Genomic DNA, 20,512 nt, shown 5'->3' with positions numbered 1-20,512 from the left:
TTATGAATAGAAGTTGTTTTCTTTCCTGGTAACCAGAATAAAGGTGTAGGTATTCCTATTAACATAATATTTTTTAGGAAATCATCCTTTTTATTAAGAGAAGAGTAACTACAGCAAGATGAGGGTCCTGTGAATCAATCAGTAAGTCTGATGGATGAAGTCACTTTTGTGGAAGTTCTTCGATTTAGGCTCGTTGATAAAACTAGGTCTGCCCAGTGACCCATAGGCATTCAAGTCGTGCCTCACTTTTGTCATCCCATCAGTGTTTGAATGATGCAAAATTGTTCCTTTAGAAATTAACTTTAATTCATTATTTCAGGCAGCAAAACAGGAACTTGAAAGACAGCGTCGTTTAGAGTGGGAGAGGATTCGTAGACAGGAGCTTCTCAATCAGAGGAATAGAGAACAGGAAGAAATTGTCAGGCTAAACTCTAAAAAGAAGAGTCTTCATCTCGAGTTGGAAGCACTGGTATGGCTTATGTTTAATAACTGAAATTTATCTGAGTGATGCTGGAATTACCTGTTGAAAAATGTCATTGTTTTTTAAATCTACCTCAAGAATACATTATGTTTTAATGCAATCAAACAGTTATATTTTCATACATGCTTTTTTAACTGGACAGTATCGTTTAAGAAAGGATAAGTGACTCAAAATGCTGAGAATTGTGTGGTCTCAGATCAGATGCTGATAAACCATGCCTCGTGGGCAAGACACTTCCCTTCTCTGTGCCTCACTTTGCTCATCTGTGAAATAAAACGTGCTATTTCAGTAATTTTCTGTTTTCGCACTGGCCTCTGGAATGTGGCTTGGGGAGGGATGAGCTGAAGGCGGGAGCAGGAAGCCGCAAAGTCAGGGCAGTGCTTGCCTTCCCCAGTTCTTCTGTACTTCGCAGCAAGGAGGTGCCACATCTGTCTGCTTGACTTTTCCTGGCCTTTTATCTGAGATTTGCTTGGAAAAAAGGGTTCTACTGCTAAAATGAAAAAATGATTTGAAACTGATGTCATAAATGATCTATTACAATTCCTTCTGGTTCTCTAGGACTACTGGCAGTTGAGCTAATACTGGCCATTTATTTACTAATTTTTCCACACCAGATGTCAGAAGGTCAGGTTATTGAAAGACTTTGAAATGCAAGGCAAGAAGCTATAATGGGTCTGGGTAACACATACAATTCTACTACAACCCTATAATCCCATAAGATAAAGGGTCTGCTCTGACTGGTGTAGCTCAGTGGATTGAGTGCGGACTGCAAACCGAAGGGTTGCCAGTTCGATTCCCAGTCAGGGCACATGCCTGGGTTGCAGGCCAGGTCCCCAGTACAGGGCACGTGAGAAGCAACCACACATTGATATTTCTGTCCCTTCCTCTCCTTCTCTTCCCCTCTGTCTAAAAATGAATAAATAAGATCTAAAAAAAAAGGTATTCTCAAAAAAAAAGATAAAAGGTCTGGGTAAGGTGTACTATTTTACTGTGACCCTAGATTCCATAAGATATAAAGGGTCTGGGTAAGGCATGCTATTCTACTATGACCCTAAAATCCCATAAGGCTCATCTAGTAGTATAGTAAGGTTTTGCAAAAATGCATGTGCAGCCATGTGGTAAGGGCCAAATTCAGGTCTTACCTAATTATTTGGTGAATGACTTGAATTATATTTTTTAAATTATTACAATATTTTTAGTACAAAGGTACTATTTTATGCCTTCAAATGGATAAGAAAGCATACCACAATTATTAATCATGCCACAGTGCTACAAAATAGGCCTAAAAAACTTGAACTTCTGTGTGTAGCTGATTGGGTATCTGTATAAAGTATCATCTTGTCTATACATTTTTCCTTAAAAATATAGTGGGAAGAGACCTTAATGTGGATGATTTTTCCCTCAAGAACGGGGCAATGCGCCAGGCAGTAGTGTTGACTGTTGTGCAGAGTCTGAAAAGGCCCCCGGGCCATACTCAAAGCTGCTGGAGAGGATAGCGCAAGCCCTGGGATGGACATAGCATGTTCCCTTTGATTGTATTCTCAAGTGAAATTTGGATTATCAGTGTTTTACATCAGGGGTCTATTTCTCTTCCCCCCCACCGTAATAGTTTGCTAAGGCTGCCATAACAAAATACCACAGACCAGGTGGCTTAAACAGCAGATATTTATTTTCTCAAAGTCCAAGATCAAGGTGTTAGTGGGTTTGGTTTCCTTTGAGGCCTCTCTGCTTGCAGATGGCCACCTTCCTGCTGTGTCTTCACTTGGTCTTCCCTCTGCCTTTGCATCTCTGTTTGTGTCCAAATTTTCTCTTCTTATAAGGACACCAGTCAGATTGGAATAGGGCCCACTCATATGACCTCATTTAACCCTTACTTGCTTCTTTAAAGGCGCCGTCTCCAAATATAGTCACAGTGTAAGCACTGGAGGTTAGGATATAACATGAATTGGGGGGAGGGGCACAATTCCACCCATAACACCTTACCCTTCTTTTTAGCCTCCACTGAGAATCTCTGATTTCAATTTTTCCCCTACTCAGAAATAAGGGAGAAAGGAATATTATTATAGGAAAAGAGAATTGTAGCCAAAGGCCCACCTGTACATTGTTTCATTAGAGGAAATTAGATGGCGGCATTGAGGGTAGAAATAGAAGCTCAGAGAAGGTATGCTAAATGCCACATGCTAAATTTATTCCTTGTTCTTTGAGATTATCTGTATTTTAATATTATGAATTAATGCCTCAGTGCTGAACCCAGGCAAAATCTTTGGGAGCTGTATTTGTGCTTACTCATCCTACTGTATGGGTTCTTGTGCTCTGAAAATGGTGCATTTATTTCCCTGGTAACATTTTTTGTTAGCATTTTACCTCACCATGTATTTGTATGCTCTTCGTGTAGAATGGCAAACATCAGCAGATCTCAGGCAGACTCCAGGATGTCCGACTCAGAAAACAGACTCAGAAGACTGAGTTGGAAGTTCTGGATAAGCAGTGCGACCTGGAAATCATGGAGATCCGGCAGCTCCAACAAGAGCTTCAGGTGAGTCCTTTGCTTCTGAATTATCCTTAAACATGAACAGTTATTAGTAGTTCTTCTGAATAGAGTGGTTTTTGTTTTGGGGTCAAGAAGCCCTTTGAGTCTCTAATAGACCCATCTTCCCAAAAGGATGTGAATATGCACAATTTTGTATACAGTATCAGGAAGCTTGTAGACCCCTAAAACTCTGGTAGACATCCAGTTAATATTTATTCATAAGTGGACATTGATCATTTTGTGTCTTAGGTTTTAAATAAATACATACATACATACATGTTAAAATAAGGTTATTGTTACTGCTCTTAGGAAATTTTCTTTCTTTTTTTTTTCTCAATATTTTGTTGAGGATTTTAGTGTTTATGTTCATCAGTGATAATTGGCCTGTAGTTTTCTTTCTCTGTTGCATCTTTATCTAGTTTTGGGATACTCTTAAGAAATTTTGAAATAGCATTATTCTTTTCAGAATTACGGGGAGAATGTTGAATATGTCCCTGGGGGGCCTGGTGGTTCTTTCCTTTACTTGTGCATTTGGATCTAGTCCGTGTACTACACTTTGCAGAATGGGGACTCGGGAAGCATTCTGTGTCTTAGCCCTCTCACCACATTTTCTCTGTATGTGGACTGGCAGTTAATCAGCTGTTTTTTCACTTTGTCACAGTGGATATAGGCAAAAGCCAAATAATATGTCCCATTCTACTTAAACCTGCTTCCTTGATCATCCCCCAGTTTTCAGTCCCTCTTTGATTTGTAGTCGTTGATTCTGGAGTGTCATGGCCTGCTTGCACGTGCCCCGTAGCACAGACACCAGAGGCACCTCTTAGCCTGGCCCCCGTTGTCCATCAGTGTGCTGAGCATTGTAAGACTTCCAGGTGTACCCCATCGACAGAGGCTTTCTTTACCACCCTTTAATTTCAGCCAGTCATTTGTAAATGGATTTATGTTTAAATATTTGTGTGTTCAGTCCTGTGTACTTCCATTCTAGTTTATCCATAAGTTGTGAGCAGTTTACAACTACATACTATTCCTATACTAAGTTTTAAGAGTGATGAAATCATGCTCTGAAGTTTGTAAAAAATGTGCAGACATTACAAAGTTAATCAAGCACTACATTTTCTTTCTATAAGGAATATCAGAATAAGCTTATCTATTTGGTACCTGAGAAGCAATTACTAAATGAAAGAATTAAAAACATGCAGCTCGGTAATACACCTGGTAAGTCTCTAAGGTTTGTTTTGCCTTTTATTCTCTCCTGACTGACTGTATCAGTCACAATCTGTTACTTTTTAAGATAGCATAATTCTATTATAAATAATGTTTTTCATCTTTTGTTGAAAATTTCAAATTAATGTGAAAATATCACACATGTTATTATATTAATAAAATTAAATAAGTATTGTGGTATCTGTCTTGATAAGATTTTCATTAATATATTTCAAATATCAATCAAATAAAATGTTAGACTACAATTAAGCAAGATCTAAGTTTGACTCCAGCACAAGACTATATGTGCGTTTTAGCCAAATCCTGCATGAATTACAAAGAACTGTTTGGGAGTAGACATTACTATGTGGCTAAATCTGTGGGATTCTGGGGTGATAGTGTGTAGTAGTGGTAGGCCCAAGCAGAATGGTGTGCCCTTCCCAGATCTCTTATGTCATCGTTTCACATAAAGAATTTTACCAGCCTGCCCCTCTGATACCTGTGGGACAAAATATGCTAATTTGTGGGAATGTAACATTTTTCTTGATTCAAGTCCGAACCAGAAATTATTTTTAAAAATCTCCATTGAATAGAATTGCCAATAACAATGTAGCAGAAAGATTTAAAGGAAAGTCAATCTGCAAATGTGTTAGAACTAGCGGCAGTATCCTAAATATCTCCCTCTGAATATCTGACTGAGTATCTGTCAGTCTTTCCCCTCCAGGGCCTTTTATTACATTTTTGGCTGTTTAGATGTTCCAGTTAATAGCATCCCTCTTTTTGCCCAAGTTCTCAACAAACTGAGAAATAAAGCAAAGGAAAAAGACATATGAGAGGCCAAAATATCACCTCATTATTGATGAAGCTGATACAGGACAGCATGGCTTATCTGTGAGTGGAACAGCTGCACCTGTAAAACACTGGATGCAAAACACAGTTTCCTGTGGGCTGTTCAATCTCAAGAAGGCAACAGTACAGACTGTGTATGTCCAGTTCCCTGTCTTGAGTTTACCAACCAATGAAGGGGGTGGAAAGAAGCTGGCAATAGTGTGCTAGTGAAGGACCCTTTACTGCATGAAAGAAACACCAGGAATAGAGAAGTTTACTCTTTTGAACTGTTCTTTACTGTGTCTCCCACCTTACAGTGCTATGGTCTGTCCATGTCTTTTCTCAGACCTTCTTTCTTGCATGTGATTCTTTTCTTGCTTGTTCAAGTGTATCTGCTCCCACCTCACCCTTCACCCCTCCAGGGGCATTCCAGAGGCAGGGTGAGCCAGCCCTCCAGATCTGTGCAGTGGCAGAAAGTGTATCAACACCCTCATCATTGTTAGTATTTGGATTGTGAATGGGTATTGAAGATGTCTTATTGGGGACCTGGTAGAGCTACTCTTTCCCTGTATAATGTGATCCAGTTCAGCTTTTTAATCTATATCTATCTATCTATCTATTCCTGTAGTTTAGTTCAAAATACTAAGCTTTTGTTTGGAATTTGTAGAGTGCCCTGTATCTCTTAGATTCCTCTCTCCATACAGTTACTATTTAAGATTACCAGCCATATGCCAAGCACCATGATAGGCATTATTTCCTACATTATTTTCTTTAATCTTTACCACAGCCCTGTAAGGTGGTTGTTATTCCCATTGTGCAGCTTGGGAACAATGAGGATCAGAGAGATTAAATAGGTGCCCAAGAGGGTGCTGTAGTAGTTTTCAAATTCTCATGTTTGACCCTGAAGCCCACTGTGCTACCACGTTGTCTCTGTCTCTCCCAGTTGCCTAACACAGTGCCCATGGACAGGCACAGTATTCACGTTCAGTATGGGTTTGTCTATAGTAGTGGTGTTCGTTTTGAGAAGTACCGAGACGTGTATGAATTGTTGTTTTTACATTGCTTATCTCTCAACTTAACTGGACTCTGAACTCCTTGAGGGGATCCACGCATTAGCCTTCTCCATTTTCTACCTGCAGCTGAACATAGTGCGGTGCCTTGTACGTGGTAGAAGTGCAGTTTAATGATTAAATATTTGTTGAAATACTGGAAAGCTATTAGAGCTATGAGAGAATTTGACAAGGCGCCTGGATAAAAAATTCATACAAAATTCAATAACTTTATATATCAAAAGTATTTAATTAGAAAGTATAGTGAAAAAGGCCTTGTTTATATTAGTATTTTCATTGTTATGAATAAAGAAGAAATTTATAGTTCTAAACATTTACTTTTAAAGATTCATGAATAAGTAGGTACATATTATGTTCCCGAATGAACCTGTTCAGAATTATAAAGATGGCAATTCTCTACTAATTCACCCATGTATTCAGTTCTACTCAGATTTCTGTAAATGAAACTTTCAGGTAATTCACAAATTCATGTAGAAGAGACAATGTGCAAGATTAGGCAAGACTTGAAAAGAAATATTGGTGGGTGGAAGAGACTCTATCAGATATCAGAACATGTTATGAAAGCTGTAGCACCAAAGATAACATGTTATTGTTCAGAAATACAAACATAGAACAGTGAAACTGAATAGGGAATCGAGAAACAGACTTATGTATATGGTAATTTAGGATAAGATAAATTTCATGTTTAAAGGCAGTGGGAAAAGGATGGGCTTTCAATAATTACTATCATTTCAGTAAGTGATTTGGGGGATAGTTGATTATCTAAAGGGAGTGGGAAGCTCTTTATCTCACTCTATGAACAGAAATAAATCCTGGATAAAATTAGAAGCTGAATGAATAAAATAATTCTAGAAAAAATATAAAGAGAAAAAACAGTTGTATAATGTTGGAATCAGGAAAGTCTTCAGTATATAGAGCTGTGAAGGAAAATATTTGTAGATTTGATAACATAAAAATGAAAAACTTTTTCATGAGAAAGATATAATGGAAAGTTTTGGAAATATATACCTAATTATAATAAGAATTTAGAGTTTTACAAATCATAAATTCGAATAACCGAATAGGAAAAAAATGTGTAAAGTATGAAACGAGGCAATTCAAGATGATGGCCAACTAACACATAAGTAGATGTTATTCGATTTCAGTAGTTATCAAGAAAGTACATATTAAAGTGATATTTATTTTGCTGCCAATTAGCAAAAATGAAAGATCAATCATACCCACTGCTGATGAAGGTGTACAGAAACAGGCACTTTGGCATCATTGTATACGGGTACAGCTTTTTGGAAGGGCAGTTGAGCAGTTTCTCACGTGTTTCTCAAGGGAAGTTTTTAAAGTGTTCAAGTTCTTTAACATGGCAATTCTTTCATATTCTAGCCTTATAAAATGCTTTCACATATGCATTAAAATATATGTACACGGTATTTATTGTAGCATTTTGATGTAATAATAGAAAATTAGAAACGACCTGAATGCCAGTCAAAAAGGGAATAGTTGCGTAAATTATAGAAGAGCCATGCTGTGGCTTACCATGCAGCAGTGTTAAAGAGTGAGCTAGACTTACATGTCTCTCTTGATAAGATGTGTATTAAATTTAAAACAAACTGCTGAGCAACGTAGACAATATGATCCCATTAAAATCTCATGGAAATAAATGTTGGTTATGCACATATTTGTATGTAAGTGCCTGAGAGAGCAAGTAGCTGGGGATTGAGGGGAAGGAGACTTTTTCTCTTTTTACTGTATATGCTTCATTTTATTTTACATTAGCTTTTAAAAATATTTTTATAGTTTTATACTAGATTTCTTCACTTTTAAAAATATAATAAAGTTTAAATATGTACTTAGTATGATTGCTGTTTTGATTTATTGTAATATAATCTGCATTATATATTTCCATCTAGTTTCTCCATCCCTGCCTATTTATGAAAGGGTTATACAAAATGAAGCTCTCTGTTCTTACCTCTTAAAATAATATTACTAAATAATCCAGTTAGTAATATTTATTGAGTCCTTACTGTGTATATTCTCATATTCTTGGAAGCACTAAGAATAAATAGAAAGCTACTTTAATAGTACTTGCTATTAATTGAGTATTTACTGTTGGCTAGACTCTGTGCTAATGGCTTTATAGCTATCACCTCATAAATATATTACAGGGTCTGGCACAAGTAATGCCCCTAATTTTTATTACAAAATCATAAGCATATAATTCTGTAACATAACAATACCACACCCAAGCACAGCATGTGACATTGTAGGTGAAATGTTCAGATTAAAATTATAAATTTTTACCCCCATGTTATTAGCCTACCAACTGCACTCAAGCACGTGTTACTTCTGCCGACCCTGTAGGTGGTATGATGCCCACCGTGTAGAGGCAGAGCTTGAGGGTCGGATTGGTGAAATGCCTCAGCCCAGGTGGAGCATCACTTCACGTCCTGGTACTTTTTGAGTACTGAACCAATTTGCACATCTCTATATGAAGATCTTCCTGGGGTCTGATTCGTAAAAGGCAAATGACTGTTGAGTTTTTTCTCTTTAATGTGGATCAAAAGTTGACCCACATTTTGCATGTATACCCTTGGTCTTTCTCTGGTTACGCCAACTGCCCAAACAGTAAGTGTCAACTGCTTGTGAAGACATGGGAATTTCTACCATGTGTAAACTGTCTGATGTCTGTATTTCAGATTTAGGGATCGATCTACTTCATAAAAAGTCATTAGAAAAGGAAGAATTATGCCAAAGACTTAAAGAACAGTTAGATGCACTTGAAAAAGAAACTGCATCTAAGCTATCAGAAATGGATTCATTTAACAGTCAACTAAAGGTATGTATCTTCTATTATATTCATTTTTAGTTAGTTGCCTTCTTACATGTTGATGTAATAGGATGAATAACTGAAGCGGTTATTTCTATAAGTAGTGCATTTTCATAATTTATTTACTAATTTGAGCTATACTAGAATTTCAAGGCTGTTTTTAATGTTCTCTGTAGATACAAACATTGTGTTACATAACTAAATATCATTTACCATAGTTTTTAACTTTTGATGACTGCTTTTATTGGTGTTTATACATTTTAAGAACAGTTGCCTTTGTTAGTATTACAGAACTGATCTCAGTCAGCATGATCTTAGGCAAAGTTCTATAATGGGGAATATGGCAAATTTATAATAGTCCTGGTAGCAGAAGCTCTTCTAACATGCTCAATTCTTTTTTCTTCTTTGCTACAATTTAATTTAATTAGCCTTTGTGAAATAATGCAGTAATCACTGAAATCTAAAACATATTCTGGCACTTTAAACTTTGCATGAAATGTAAGACCATGATTGATTATTTGCTGCAGTGCAGAGCAGAAATCCAAAATACATGCTGTATACTTACCATTCTGTGCAGAGTTAGTTATATACTGAAGCCATACCTATGAAAGAAGATACTGAAAGATAAAAACAGACTGACAGCACATCATTCAGATTTGGGAGTAGTCTTGTTATTTTTCAAACAGCATAAAGTTTTCAGAGCATAGAGTATTACATAACCTTCAGACAGCTCCTTGACTTTTCTCCTGCTGGCTTTTTAGAATAACATTACACAAGCTCCATAATAAACAAATAAAGAAAAGAGACATGTGGGTTCAGTCAAGGAGGAGAAATTTGAGGTGCATAATGTTAATAATATGTTTCACATAAGGATATATTAGTAGAAAAAAATTTTGAACCAAGTAGTTTGTCATTGGTGGACAGACAAACCAGACAAGTTAACTTCCCTACATTATTTTTTTATTTGTGCATAGTTTAATTGGCTTTTTATCTGCCTTATCTTACAGTGTGGGAATATGGATGACTCTGTTCTTCAGTGCCTTTTGTCTCTGCTAAGCTGTCTCAACAACCTCTTCCTCTTACTTAAGGTTATTTTCTAATATCTAGCTGATTTTCTTTGAGTTACTTTACTGTTTTCTTTTAAAAAAAGCCTAGACTATTCTTTGCATTTATCTGAGTATCTTTGTTTGAAATAACATATACAATATGGACCTTTTTTTATTTTCTGCTTGCTTGAATGTCCTGCTGCTGTCTAACTGTCTGTTTGAGTCTAATGCCAGAAATCAGAATGGCTGCCCAACGTAATCGTTCTCATGAAGAGCCCAGTACACTTAGAAGCATCACCTGCTTCTCTTACATTATCTCCGCAAGATGAGTTAACTGATTAGGTGATTACTGATTGAATTTAAAGAAAAGCTAAGAGAATATGAGATTAAATCATTTAGCCATATCACTAAAAATCATTGTTTAAAATAAAACTTTCATTTGCTGACCTCTAGGGCAAAGTTATATCGTGTATGTACCAGCTTGCTTCCTAATACTGCTGTATGGGAAAATCTTAACCAGTCATGCACGGGCAGCTTTAGTTCCATCAAGTTACCAGGCTTCATGCTTAGACATGTTTGTACTTCAGATAAAAGTGTTTAAATCACATGTATAAATAAATGGCTCACTTTATCACATATAACATACAGAGTATTTAAAACATTCAATGAATTTCTGTTTTAATATATAGCCTGCCCCAAATTATTCAGGGTCGTTTTGTTGTAACATTGATGAGGAACTTAACTCTTGTTTATAACAATTAGCCTATGGTAAAATTGACTTTCTTATATGTAGTTTTGATCAAAAGTCAAAGACCCTGATGTTAGCGATGACTTCCTGTAGTTTACAGAAGGGTACTTTAAATTTACCACTTGCTGACCGTGGTGACTTTGACTGCCCCTACCCAGGACCAGAATGGTTGGCAGTAGGCGGCAGTAGGCGGCAGCATGCGTGTGCACAGCGAAGACGGGCATGTGATCAGTAACAGAAGCAAAGATAAGGCGAATTGGAAAGACAGTGCCAACTTTTGCTTTACTGTTTTAGCATGAGCAACCAATTATCTGATTTTAGAACTTTTGCTGCAGATTGCACAAAAATTTAAATCTAAGTTTCTTCATCTGTAAAATGGGGTTTGATGATGATTTGTGGAGTATGCTTAAACACATAAATCTGATTCTTTCACTTAGATTTGATTCTCCACAGGCCAGCAGATTATTCTTACCTCTTGTTTTACTGTCTTCCTTCTGCTTCCTGCCAGCAGCCTTTCCCTGCTTATTGATACTTTCATCAGAGACAACTAGGAAACTAAAAGGTGATGAGACACCTGTATTGTCAAAGTGGTCAGGAGACGTGCTCTGGTGTCACTGGCTGTGGTGTCACAGAGAGCAAGAATAGTCTGTAATCATCCTGGTAAAGTGATACTGAGCAGTCAGTTCACGTAACAGTGAAAAATACCCATTAAACCGTCAACAAGCAGACCTTCGAAGACCTTTCGGAAAGTGCCGTTTCAGCCGAGTGGTTAGCAGGAGCTGGAGTGCAGCAGATCAGGAATGGACAGGAAGGGTTAAGAGTATGGACAACTCTTAAAGGAGAGCGAAGACAGCATGAGGTCAAAGGAAAACTTTTGTTTTTGGAAGAAAGACTTGAAGGAAAAAGGGTACAAAGTCCAGTTATTGGAGAAGAATAAGTCCCGGGGTCTAGTGTGCAGCATGGGACCACCATAATTAGATGTTGTATACCTGAAGTTTTCTAAGAGGGTAGATCTTAAAGTTGTTACCACTGAGAGAGAGAGGTACCTATGTGAGGAGATTGCTCTTTTAATTAGATTGATTGTGGTGATCATTTCACAGCAAATGTGTATATTAAAGCATCAATTTATACACCTTAAATATATGAGATCTCTCCAGAAAGTATCCAGCCATGTTATGTGAAAAATAGAGACATTTATTGAACAAGATACAAAAAGCATTATACAAAGGACAGTGACGCTTCAGTCCCCTTCAGAGTAGATACCTTGAAACCTCACACAGTTCTCCCAGCATCTCTGTCACTGTTCAAAACACTCTGCAAAATATTTTGCTTGAATTGCCATCAGCTGCCCTGTTGTATTTTCCTGAATTGCACTGATGGTCTGAAATCTCTTCCCTTTCAAAGGTGATTTTAGTTTTGGGAAAAGCCAAAAGTTGCAGGGCACCAAATCTGGGCTATAGAGGGGCTGAGTCACCTGGGTGATTTGATGTTTCACCAAAAACTACTCAAGAAGTGATGCATGAGTGGGTGGGTTGTCGTGATGAAGCTGCCAGTCACCCATAACTGTGGCTGTTTTTGTCATATTGTATCTCTCAACCGAAGAAGAACATTGAGGCCGTGCTTATTAATTGTTTGGCCTGGAGGGGCGTACCCATGATGGATAACACCTTCCCAACTGAAAACCACAGTTACATAAGCTGGAAATGCGAAGGCCACCCAGTGCATATGCTCACTCAACGGCATCTACTGACTAATACAGTGAAGTTGTCATTGTTTGCACGTGTGCATTCCAATCCACTCTCAGTTGCCAAGTTACATAAATATCATGCAAACCGTTCTCATTATATTAACAATGGCTGGATTTTTTTCAGACAGGCCTCATATACAGTTTATATTTGTGAGTTATACCTCAATAAGTTTGGAAGTAGGGAAGCAAAACTGGATCAGCGTTGAAGGTGGTACCAGCTTTCTGGGAGGCATATGGCTACATGGTGAAGAGACCAGTTCTGTTAGGACAGGAGAATGGAAGGAGAGGGTTAGGCAGCTGTATCCAACTCATTGTCTTGATGGTGATCACTGGACTCAAGCCAAACGTCTTCACTGCCAAATTACCCGCACCTAGTGCCTGGAGCATAGTGGGTGGCAGTAAATACATGTTTTGAATGTTCTCAGTCAGAAAATATGCAGCACTTGGGGTTACTATGTAAAGTTTATGAGACAAAAACAGAATTAGTCAAAAAACAGCAGAGATCCATGTATTTCAAATTTTAGGAACACTTCTGACTCCGTCTAATTTATTCTTTTTAAGTAAAGGCTGTTTTTTAAACACAAAAGGAAGGGAGGAAGGAAGACGGATTTGAGGGGAGGATAAAGGGAAGGAGTAGGAAAGTGAGAGAAACATTGAATGAGATTGAGTATAAAATGGTGGTTGATAGAGCAAAGTCCCTAGGGAGCAGATTAAGCTAATCTAGAGCATAGATTGAAGGATTAGATAAAAAAGAATATTTCCAATTTAACACATTGGGAAAAGATGGGTGTGGATGCAGCTAAATTTGTTGGTGGAGAGTGGGAAGTTGACAGCTACAAGACTTAAAATCAGAAGCAGGTTGGACCATTACAGGAATCTTTCTAATGGAGTAACTCAGACTAGACTAGAAGATGATGGGTGCAGACGCAGGAAGTTTTCTTGATTTTGAGATGGAAAGATGGAGTTCTAGTCTCATGGTTTGATGAGGCATGGTTACTAGCTGGTAATAGGGAGAATGAATGGAAGATTAGGAAATTTTGGGAGAGAGAAGTAAACATTTCTGTGGGGGTGGAGTGTGCAAGCTTAGTGCAGGAAAACAGTAGGTGTGCAGAGCATTATTATGTAAAATAGTAACTATAGTCCTTTAAAAAAAGATGAGGCATTTAATAGCATTATTCTATTAAGGAAATTCTTGCAATATTGTATCTTTAGCAGTGAGGAACAATGAAAAAAGTACTGGCCTAGGAATCTAAAGGAAGGTGTTCTGGTCTTACTCATTCCACTTGCTGGTTGTGTAGCTATTCATCATTTAACCTCCAAACTTTGCTTTCTTCATTTCCAAAGGTGAGCTGACAATGTCCGCTCTTCCTTCTTTGGAGAGTCTGGTGATGGCTCAGTGAGAGCATAAATATGGAAGTGCTTTGTGAGCCAGTATGCGCTGTACACGTATCTTGTTGTTCTCATCAGGGTAGAGATTATCGTGACTCTCAGATATCTTTAGTGTGTTGACTTCAGATGATTGGGGAGGTACTTTTCCCAGAGGGAAGGTAGAAACTGTCAGCACCAAAGCTGTGGCTTCCTTCCATCTCCCTTGGGAGCCTCCATTCTCCAAGGTGGGATAAAACAGTAGGAGGTGTGGACTTGAAGAGCTGCTGGGCGACATTGGTAGTAAATGTTTGTTTCTAAAGCTGAGGTTCCTAACCATTTTTGTACCGTGGACTCTTCAACAGTTTGATAAACTCTCTGGATTCCTCAGAATAATGTTTTGAATATATAAAATGAAATATATAAGATTATAAAGAAAATTAATTGTAAGAGTCACAAAATATTTTTAAAACAAATATGTGTCCTGGCCAGTGTGGCTCAGTGGGTTGAGTACTGGACTGCGAGCCAAAAGGTTGCTGGTTTGATTCCCAGTCGGGGCACAAGCCTGGGCTGTGGGCCAGGTCCCAGGTTGCAGGGTGTGTAAGAGGCAGGCAACCAATCGATGTTCCTCTTACACATCAATGTTTCTTTCTCTCTTTCCCCCTCCCTTTCCCTCTCTCTAAAAAATAAATAAAAATCTTTAAAAGCTAACTGTGAAACAGTAATTATGTACTTCTCTGTTAATGAACTAAATAACAAGGTCTGGTGACTTACAATAATGTCATTTTTAACTCAAGATGCACTATAATGTGAAAATATCAGTGATTTCTGTTGGTGAAAAATGTCACCAACATTTTAGTATAGCTAATGTTACCTTGATTTATTGCTTATATTTAGAGTTGAAGAAAATGCTGTATGTCAGATAGAGGTTAGTGAAAGTAAAGATGAACTTTGTTTCTGGACCCCTGAATTCTCTTAGCAACAACAATTTTGAATCGTTCGTGGCCTTTCTATGAAGAGGGAAGACAGGGTGATCGGACTTGCCGATTTCCACATCTGCTCGTTCTGTCAGTTACAGAGATTAGTATGAGAAAATCTTCCACTGTGATTTGGGATTTGGGATTTGGGATTTGTCTTTTCCTCTTCTACTTTTGTTAGATTATTACATTTTGAGACTGTGTTATTAAGTGTACACAAATGCCCAAGGTCACAAAACTAGTAAGTGAAAGAGCAGAATTCAACCCAGGTAAGTCAGGATTTGACATTAAATGGTTATATTAAGAGAACAAAACTGAAAATTTATGATTGTTCAATGTAAGAAGCTATAAAAGACTAACATAATCAAGCAAAAAAAGTAGAAGGAAATTCATAATACAGAGAATCAAGAAAGCCAGAATTTGACTCTCTTAAAGACTAATAAAATTAACAAACCTTTGGCAAGACTGATTTTAAAAAGAAAGAGAGCAGAAATAAAGAAAATTGGAAGTAAAAAGGAAATATGACTAAGTATGTTGCAAATGTGAAAAAACGAGAGGATATTATGACAGATTTTTGCACATGAATGTAAAAATGCAGATAAAATGAACAAATTGCATTGCCAAAAATGACTCAAGACTGACTCCCCAAAAGAGAATCCAGACCCTGAGTTTTTACTGAAGGAACAAGTAATTCCAGTCTCACACAGCTGTTTCACAGTATAAAGAGATTAGTCTCAATTTACCCAATGAAGCTTGCCAGGTGTTTCCATATCATTAACATATCAAGATCTGTAAGAGCCATAGGAAAAAGGATAACTATAGGTTAGTTTAACAGATGCAGAAATAAAAAACAAAATTAAAAAGTTGAATACAAAAAATTAGAAAAAAGATAATACCTTATGACCAATGACCAAGTTGGATTTATCTTAACCATGCAAAGATGATTTGATGTATAAAAATCTTCATTGGAATTTGCCTTTGAAACAGAATAAAGGAAGAAAAGGGTATATTCATCTCAGATGGAAAATGTATTTAATAAAGTTTAACGTCTATTTATGATTTTAAGTTATTAGCATATTAGGAATAGAAGAGAACTTCCTTAAACTGAAAAAGACCATCTATCAGTCTGTTAAGACAGAGCAGCTCTGTTCGTGAGTGCCAGTTGGCTTACTTGTTCTCAGTTAACTGATCTAGTTCACCGGGACCTCCCAGAAGCAGTGACTTAACCCAGAGGAGTGAATCTGATGGTATGAATTAGAGGAAATGTCTTTGGCAAGCCTTGTGGTACTCTTCAAATCTTATTAATATGCATAGACTATTGTTTATGCACTACCAATTTACCCAGTAAATACTAATTAAATGTCTCCAGTATACCAGACCCTGTCTTGGGTGGGGACATCTTGATGAAAGACAGTCAGTCTTCAAGAAACTCAGTCCACTGGTGGAGGCAGTGGTGGATGATGTTTGGCTGTGGTTGAGGAATGCACAGAATGCCTTGTGGAGCGCAAGGAAGCCCATCAACTCAGACACTGAAGGAATGGGGCTGGAAAAGGAAGACTTGGGGCAGCATTTGAAAGGATAAGTTGGAGGGCTAACCTTACAGCCATGTTAAGATCAAATATTAAGTTGGCTCCTCTTTACTCTCCTTTTAATCCTACAATTCTCCTCATTTATGATTTCAGCCAGTAATCTGATATGCCCAGCGCCATTGTGAGCACTTTACCTGTATCAACCCATTCAATCCTCATGATACTATGAGGCATGTCCTGTAGTTAGCCCCATTTTACAGATGAGAAAACAGTGACATAACTGTCCCTGGTTTACTCAACTAGTCCCTGACAGAGCCTCATTCGGACTTGGCAGCCTTGTTCCAGACCTGTGCTCCCAGAGTCCTTGTCACTAAACCACACTGCTTCACTGTAGCTTTTACCCACTGCATTCTTATTGTCGACAGAATCTAGAGGAAGGTGCAACAGAGACAGCTGTGGAAGCTGAGATGTGCGGAAACTTTGTATGAATGCAGTATAGCAGAGTTATTACTGGCTGGCTTAAGCTGCAAGTGTTGATCTCAGACATTTTGGACATAGTCTTGGGACACCACATCGTTAGATCAGCTGTTCCATTTCAATCAAGTTAAAAGGGTTCACCTATAAAATATTTTATTTCTGAAAAAGAAGAGAGTTTGCGGGTTGGTGGGGGTGCGGTTTGTTGATTGCTTGGTTATTGTGTGTGGGTAGGTGCCCAACATTTTTTAGTAGAACATTCTATCTAAATACTAAGTTCCCGTCTTGGCCATGAAACTTGTTTTGATAACTTTAGGGTTTCTGCTTTTGTTTTCTTTTCCCTCTCTTTGACTACAGCCCTTTTCTACTCTCTTGTTCACCGTTCTGTAGATTCCAAGTAAAAACCAGTCAGTTCAAAATAGATAAGTTAAAGTGAGAGTTATTTAAAGAGTGCTCTAGGACCACTCACCAAGACAAGGGCAGTGCTGCTGGCCGGCACAGGTCCTAGTCACTGAGGACCGAGACTGGAGATTCGGTCCCTCCACGACTCCCTCTCTCTGCACCTCTGTTCCCAGTCTTTGCTTCTCCCTCTCCTGTCTTGATTTCATTCCTGTCCCTGATGGCATGGCTGGGTGGTGGCAGCTCCAGCTTTGTCTTATTCTCAGTTTAATGAGTTTAGAGAGAAAGATTCCTTTCTCTCCTCCCCAGTAATCTGAATCCCAGGAAAGGATTTGGGCTCTTCTTGGATCATGTGCTTGTCCTTTGGACTGATCACTCTGCCAGAGAGGTGCAGTGCTGTGATTGGAGCACTGAATTTGTCAGTCATCACAGCCACATTGAAGGAGGGATCGATTTCCCAATCAGGAAAGATGTTGTTAAAAGAGGAGGGGCAAAAGTGCTGAACAATCATCACAAATTTCTACTAAAGCACTTATCTGTATCCCACATTTTGGCACTTTTCTCAGCTTTGAAATTGAGAAGTCTTTAAAAGCAAAGACTGTATCTGGGAGTTAGATAGCCTTATATTGGATTCCTTGCAAATCTTTACAGCACTTTGCATTGAATTATATGCTCAATAAGCACTTGTTTATTTCGGTTCCTGTTTTGAATACTTTTCATTATTTTGACTCATTCTGGTCATGGTTTTAGGTAGACATTATCTTTACAATTTTTAATTCTTAAAATTATTTACTAATTGCTTCTGTGTTTGGTTCAAGATATTGTTGGATTAAAGTTATGGGTACTTGATTAAACTATATACGTGTCAAAAATACAACTGAACAAAATTCCTCTTAAAATGTTATAGCAAACAAATTGTTTTCCCATAGGTTTTTAAAAAATTTTAATTGTTGTTCAAGTACAGTTTTCTGTCTTTCACTTCCATCTACCCAGTGCTCTCCCCCTCCCTCCCATTTCAACCCCCCCTCCTATTTTTTGTCCATGTGTTCTTTATACTTGTTCTTGTAAACCCTTCCCCTTTTCTCCTGAAATTACCTCCCCTCTCCCTTCTGGACACTGTCAGCCTGTTCTGTATTTCAGTGTCTTATATTTTGCTTGTTTGATTGTTTCTGTTGTTTAGGTTCCTGTTAAAGGTGAGTTCATGTGATATTTGTCTTTCACCATCTGGCTTATTTCGCTTAGCATAATGCTTTCTAGCTCCATCCATGCTGTTGCAAAGGGTAGGAGCTCCTTCTTTCTTTCTGCTGCATAGAATTCCATTGTGTAAATGTACCATAGTTTTTTGATGGTACATTTTTTCCATTTACTGATGGGCACCTAGGTTGCTTCCAGCACTTGGCTATCGTAAATTGTGCTGCTGTGAACATTGGGGAGCATAGGTTCTTTTGGATTGCTGCTTCAGGGTTCTTAGGATATAATCCCAGCAGTGGAATTGCTGGGTCAAAAGGCAAATCCATTTTTAGTTTTCTTAGAAAATTCTGTACTGTTTTCCATAGTGGTTGTACCAGCCTGCAATCCCACCTACAGTGCGCTAGGGTTCCCTTTTCTCCACAACCTCTCCAACACTTGTTGGTTTGTTTATGATGGCCATTCTGACTAGTGTAAAGTGGTATCTCATTGTGGTTTTAATTTGCATCTCTCTGATAGCTAGTGATATTGAGCATCTTTTCATGTGTCTCTGTATCCTCTGTATGTCCTCCTTGAAGAAGTGTCTGTTCAAGTCCTTTGCCCATTTTTTAGTTGGGTTATTTGTCTTCTTAGAGTGGAGTCGAGTAAGTTCTTTGTATATTATGGAGATTAAACCTTTGTCTGAGGTATCATTGGCAAATATGTTTTCCCATACAGTTGGTTGTCTTTTTATTTTAATACTGTTTTCTTTAGCTGTGCAGAAAAGCTTTTTATTTTGATGAGATCCCATTTGTTTATTCTTTCCTTTATGTCCCTTGCTCTAGGGGACAGACATATTAGTAAAAATGTTGCTGTGGGAAATATCAGATTTTCCTGCCGATGTTCTCCACTAGGACATTAATGGTGTTATGGCTTATATTTAAGTGTTTTATCCACCTTGAATTTATTTTTGTGTATGGTGTAAGTTGGTGCTTGATTTTAATTTTTTTGCACATAGCCATCCAGTTCTCCCAACACCATTTGTTGAAGGAGGCTATCTTTACTCCATTTTTATATTGAAAATGAAGTTCCAATTCAGAGAATTGACTTGTAAAGATTCCGTGATCCTTACAAACGAATTAGTACACAAGTAGATGATTTTAACAGGTGTTTGTCTTCAGTGGCTGTGTGGGTTAAAAAATATATATTGTATTCCGTTATTTTTTAATAGCAATATATTTTTAAATTTTAACAATTTTACTCTAACTTCCTTAAGATTTTTTACTTTTAATGCAAATGACACATCATATCAGAAAAATTCTTAAATCAGTGGCATAATTGACTTATTTTTATTTTCTCCTTAGGACCTGAGAAAAAGCTACAATACACAGCAATTAGCCCTTGAACAACTTCATAAGATCAAGCATAATAAGTTGAAGGAAATTGAAAGAAAAAGGTCAGAGCTAATACAGAAAAAGAAACTAGAAGATGAGGCTATACGGTAATGGAACTGATAAATTTATTACACTTTGTTGCTATTGGAATTCTAACTTTGTGGCCTATATCTCTAGTTTGACTAAAAAAATTTAATGGGAATAAAGGATAAATAAAAGGATAACCTAAGATACTAATTAGATTCTAAATTTTAGAAATTCAGTACTGCTTTTAGGGACTGAACTTAAAGTAACCAATTTTATGTTTCATTAGTGAAAAATCTGGACTTTGGAGTCAGACCTAAAAGATGAAAAACACTAAATACTTAATTCTGTGCAGTGACGAGACTGAGTGCAGAATTCCGTGTTGTGCATTATGTTTCTGCCCCAGAGACGTGTCACTTGTATTTACAGCGAAGAGGAGGGGCAATGTGCTGTCTGAAGCACAGAGCCATTCATTTAGAGTGGCAGTTGTCAACCTTTGTCATCTCATGGCACATAAGTTAAGTACTAGAATTTGGTACACCAAAAATACATATTTTTTGCTGAACTGACTAAAAAAATAAGTATAATTTTGACTCATTCATAATGGACAGCTTTTGTTGTGCTGGCTGTTGTCATTTTTTTATTTGCTAATCTAAAGGAAAGAGGTCAGTACTGCTGACTATTCAGGTATTACATGTTTCAGAAATTC

At 37.6% G+C, this 20,512-nt stretch overlaps 1 protein-coding gene across 1 annotated transcript in view; it reads left to right on the top strand.

Moving 5' to 3' along the window:
* Positions 1 to 20,512, top strand: part of ITSN2 (intersectin 2) — a 116,729-nt gene that overhangs the window by 46,568 nt on the left and 49,649 nt on the right. The window contains exons 13-18 of the mRNA XM_037066805.1: positions 320 to 469; positions 2,877 to 3,017; positions 4,139 to 4,226; positions 8,803 to 8,942; positions 9,941 to 10,021; positions 19,750 to 19,886. Of these exons, the coding sequence (XP_036922700.1) occupies positions 320 to 469; positions 2,877 to 3,017; positions 4,139 to 4,226; positions 8,803 to 8,942; positions 9,941 to 10,021; positions 19,750 to 19,886 (737 nt within the window). The remainder of the gene's footprint in view (positions 1 to 319; positions 470 to 2,876; positions 3,018 to 4,138; positions 4,227 to 8,802; positions 8,943 to 9,940; positions 10,022 to 19,749; positions 19,887 to 20,512) is intronic.

The sequence above is a fragment of the Sturnira hondurensis genome, unplaced genomic scaffold, assembly GCF_014824575.4.
Source record: "Sturnira hondurensis isolate 20B ecotype Veracruz unplaced genomic scaffold, ASM1482457v3 Scaffold0016663, whole genome shotgun sequence".
NCBI lineage: Eukaryota > Metazoa > Chordata > Mammalia > Chiroptera > Phyllostomidae > Sturnira > Sturnira hondurensis.
This window is presented reverse-complemented; position numbering and strand designations above follow the sequence as displayed.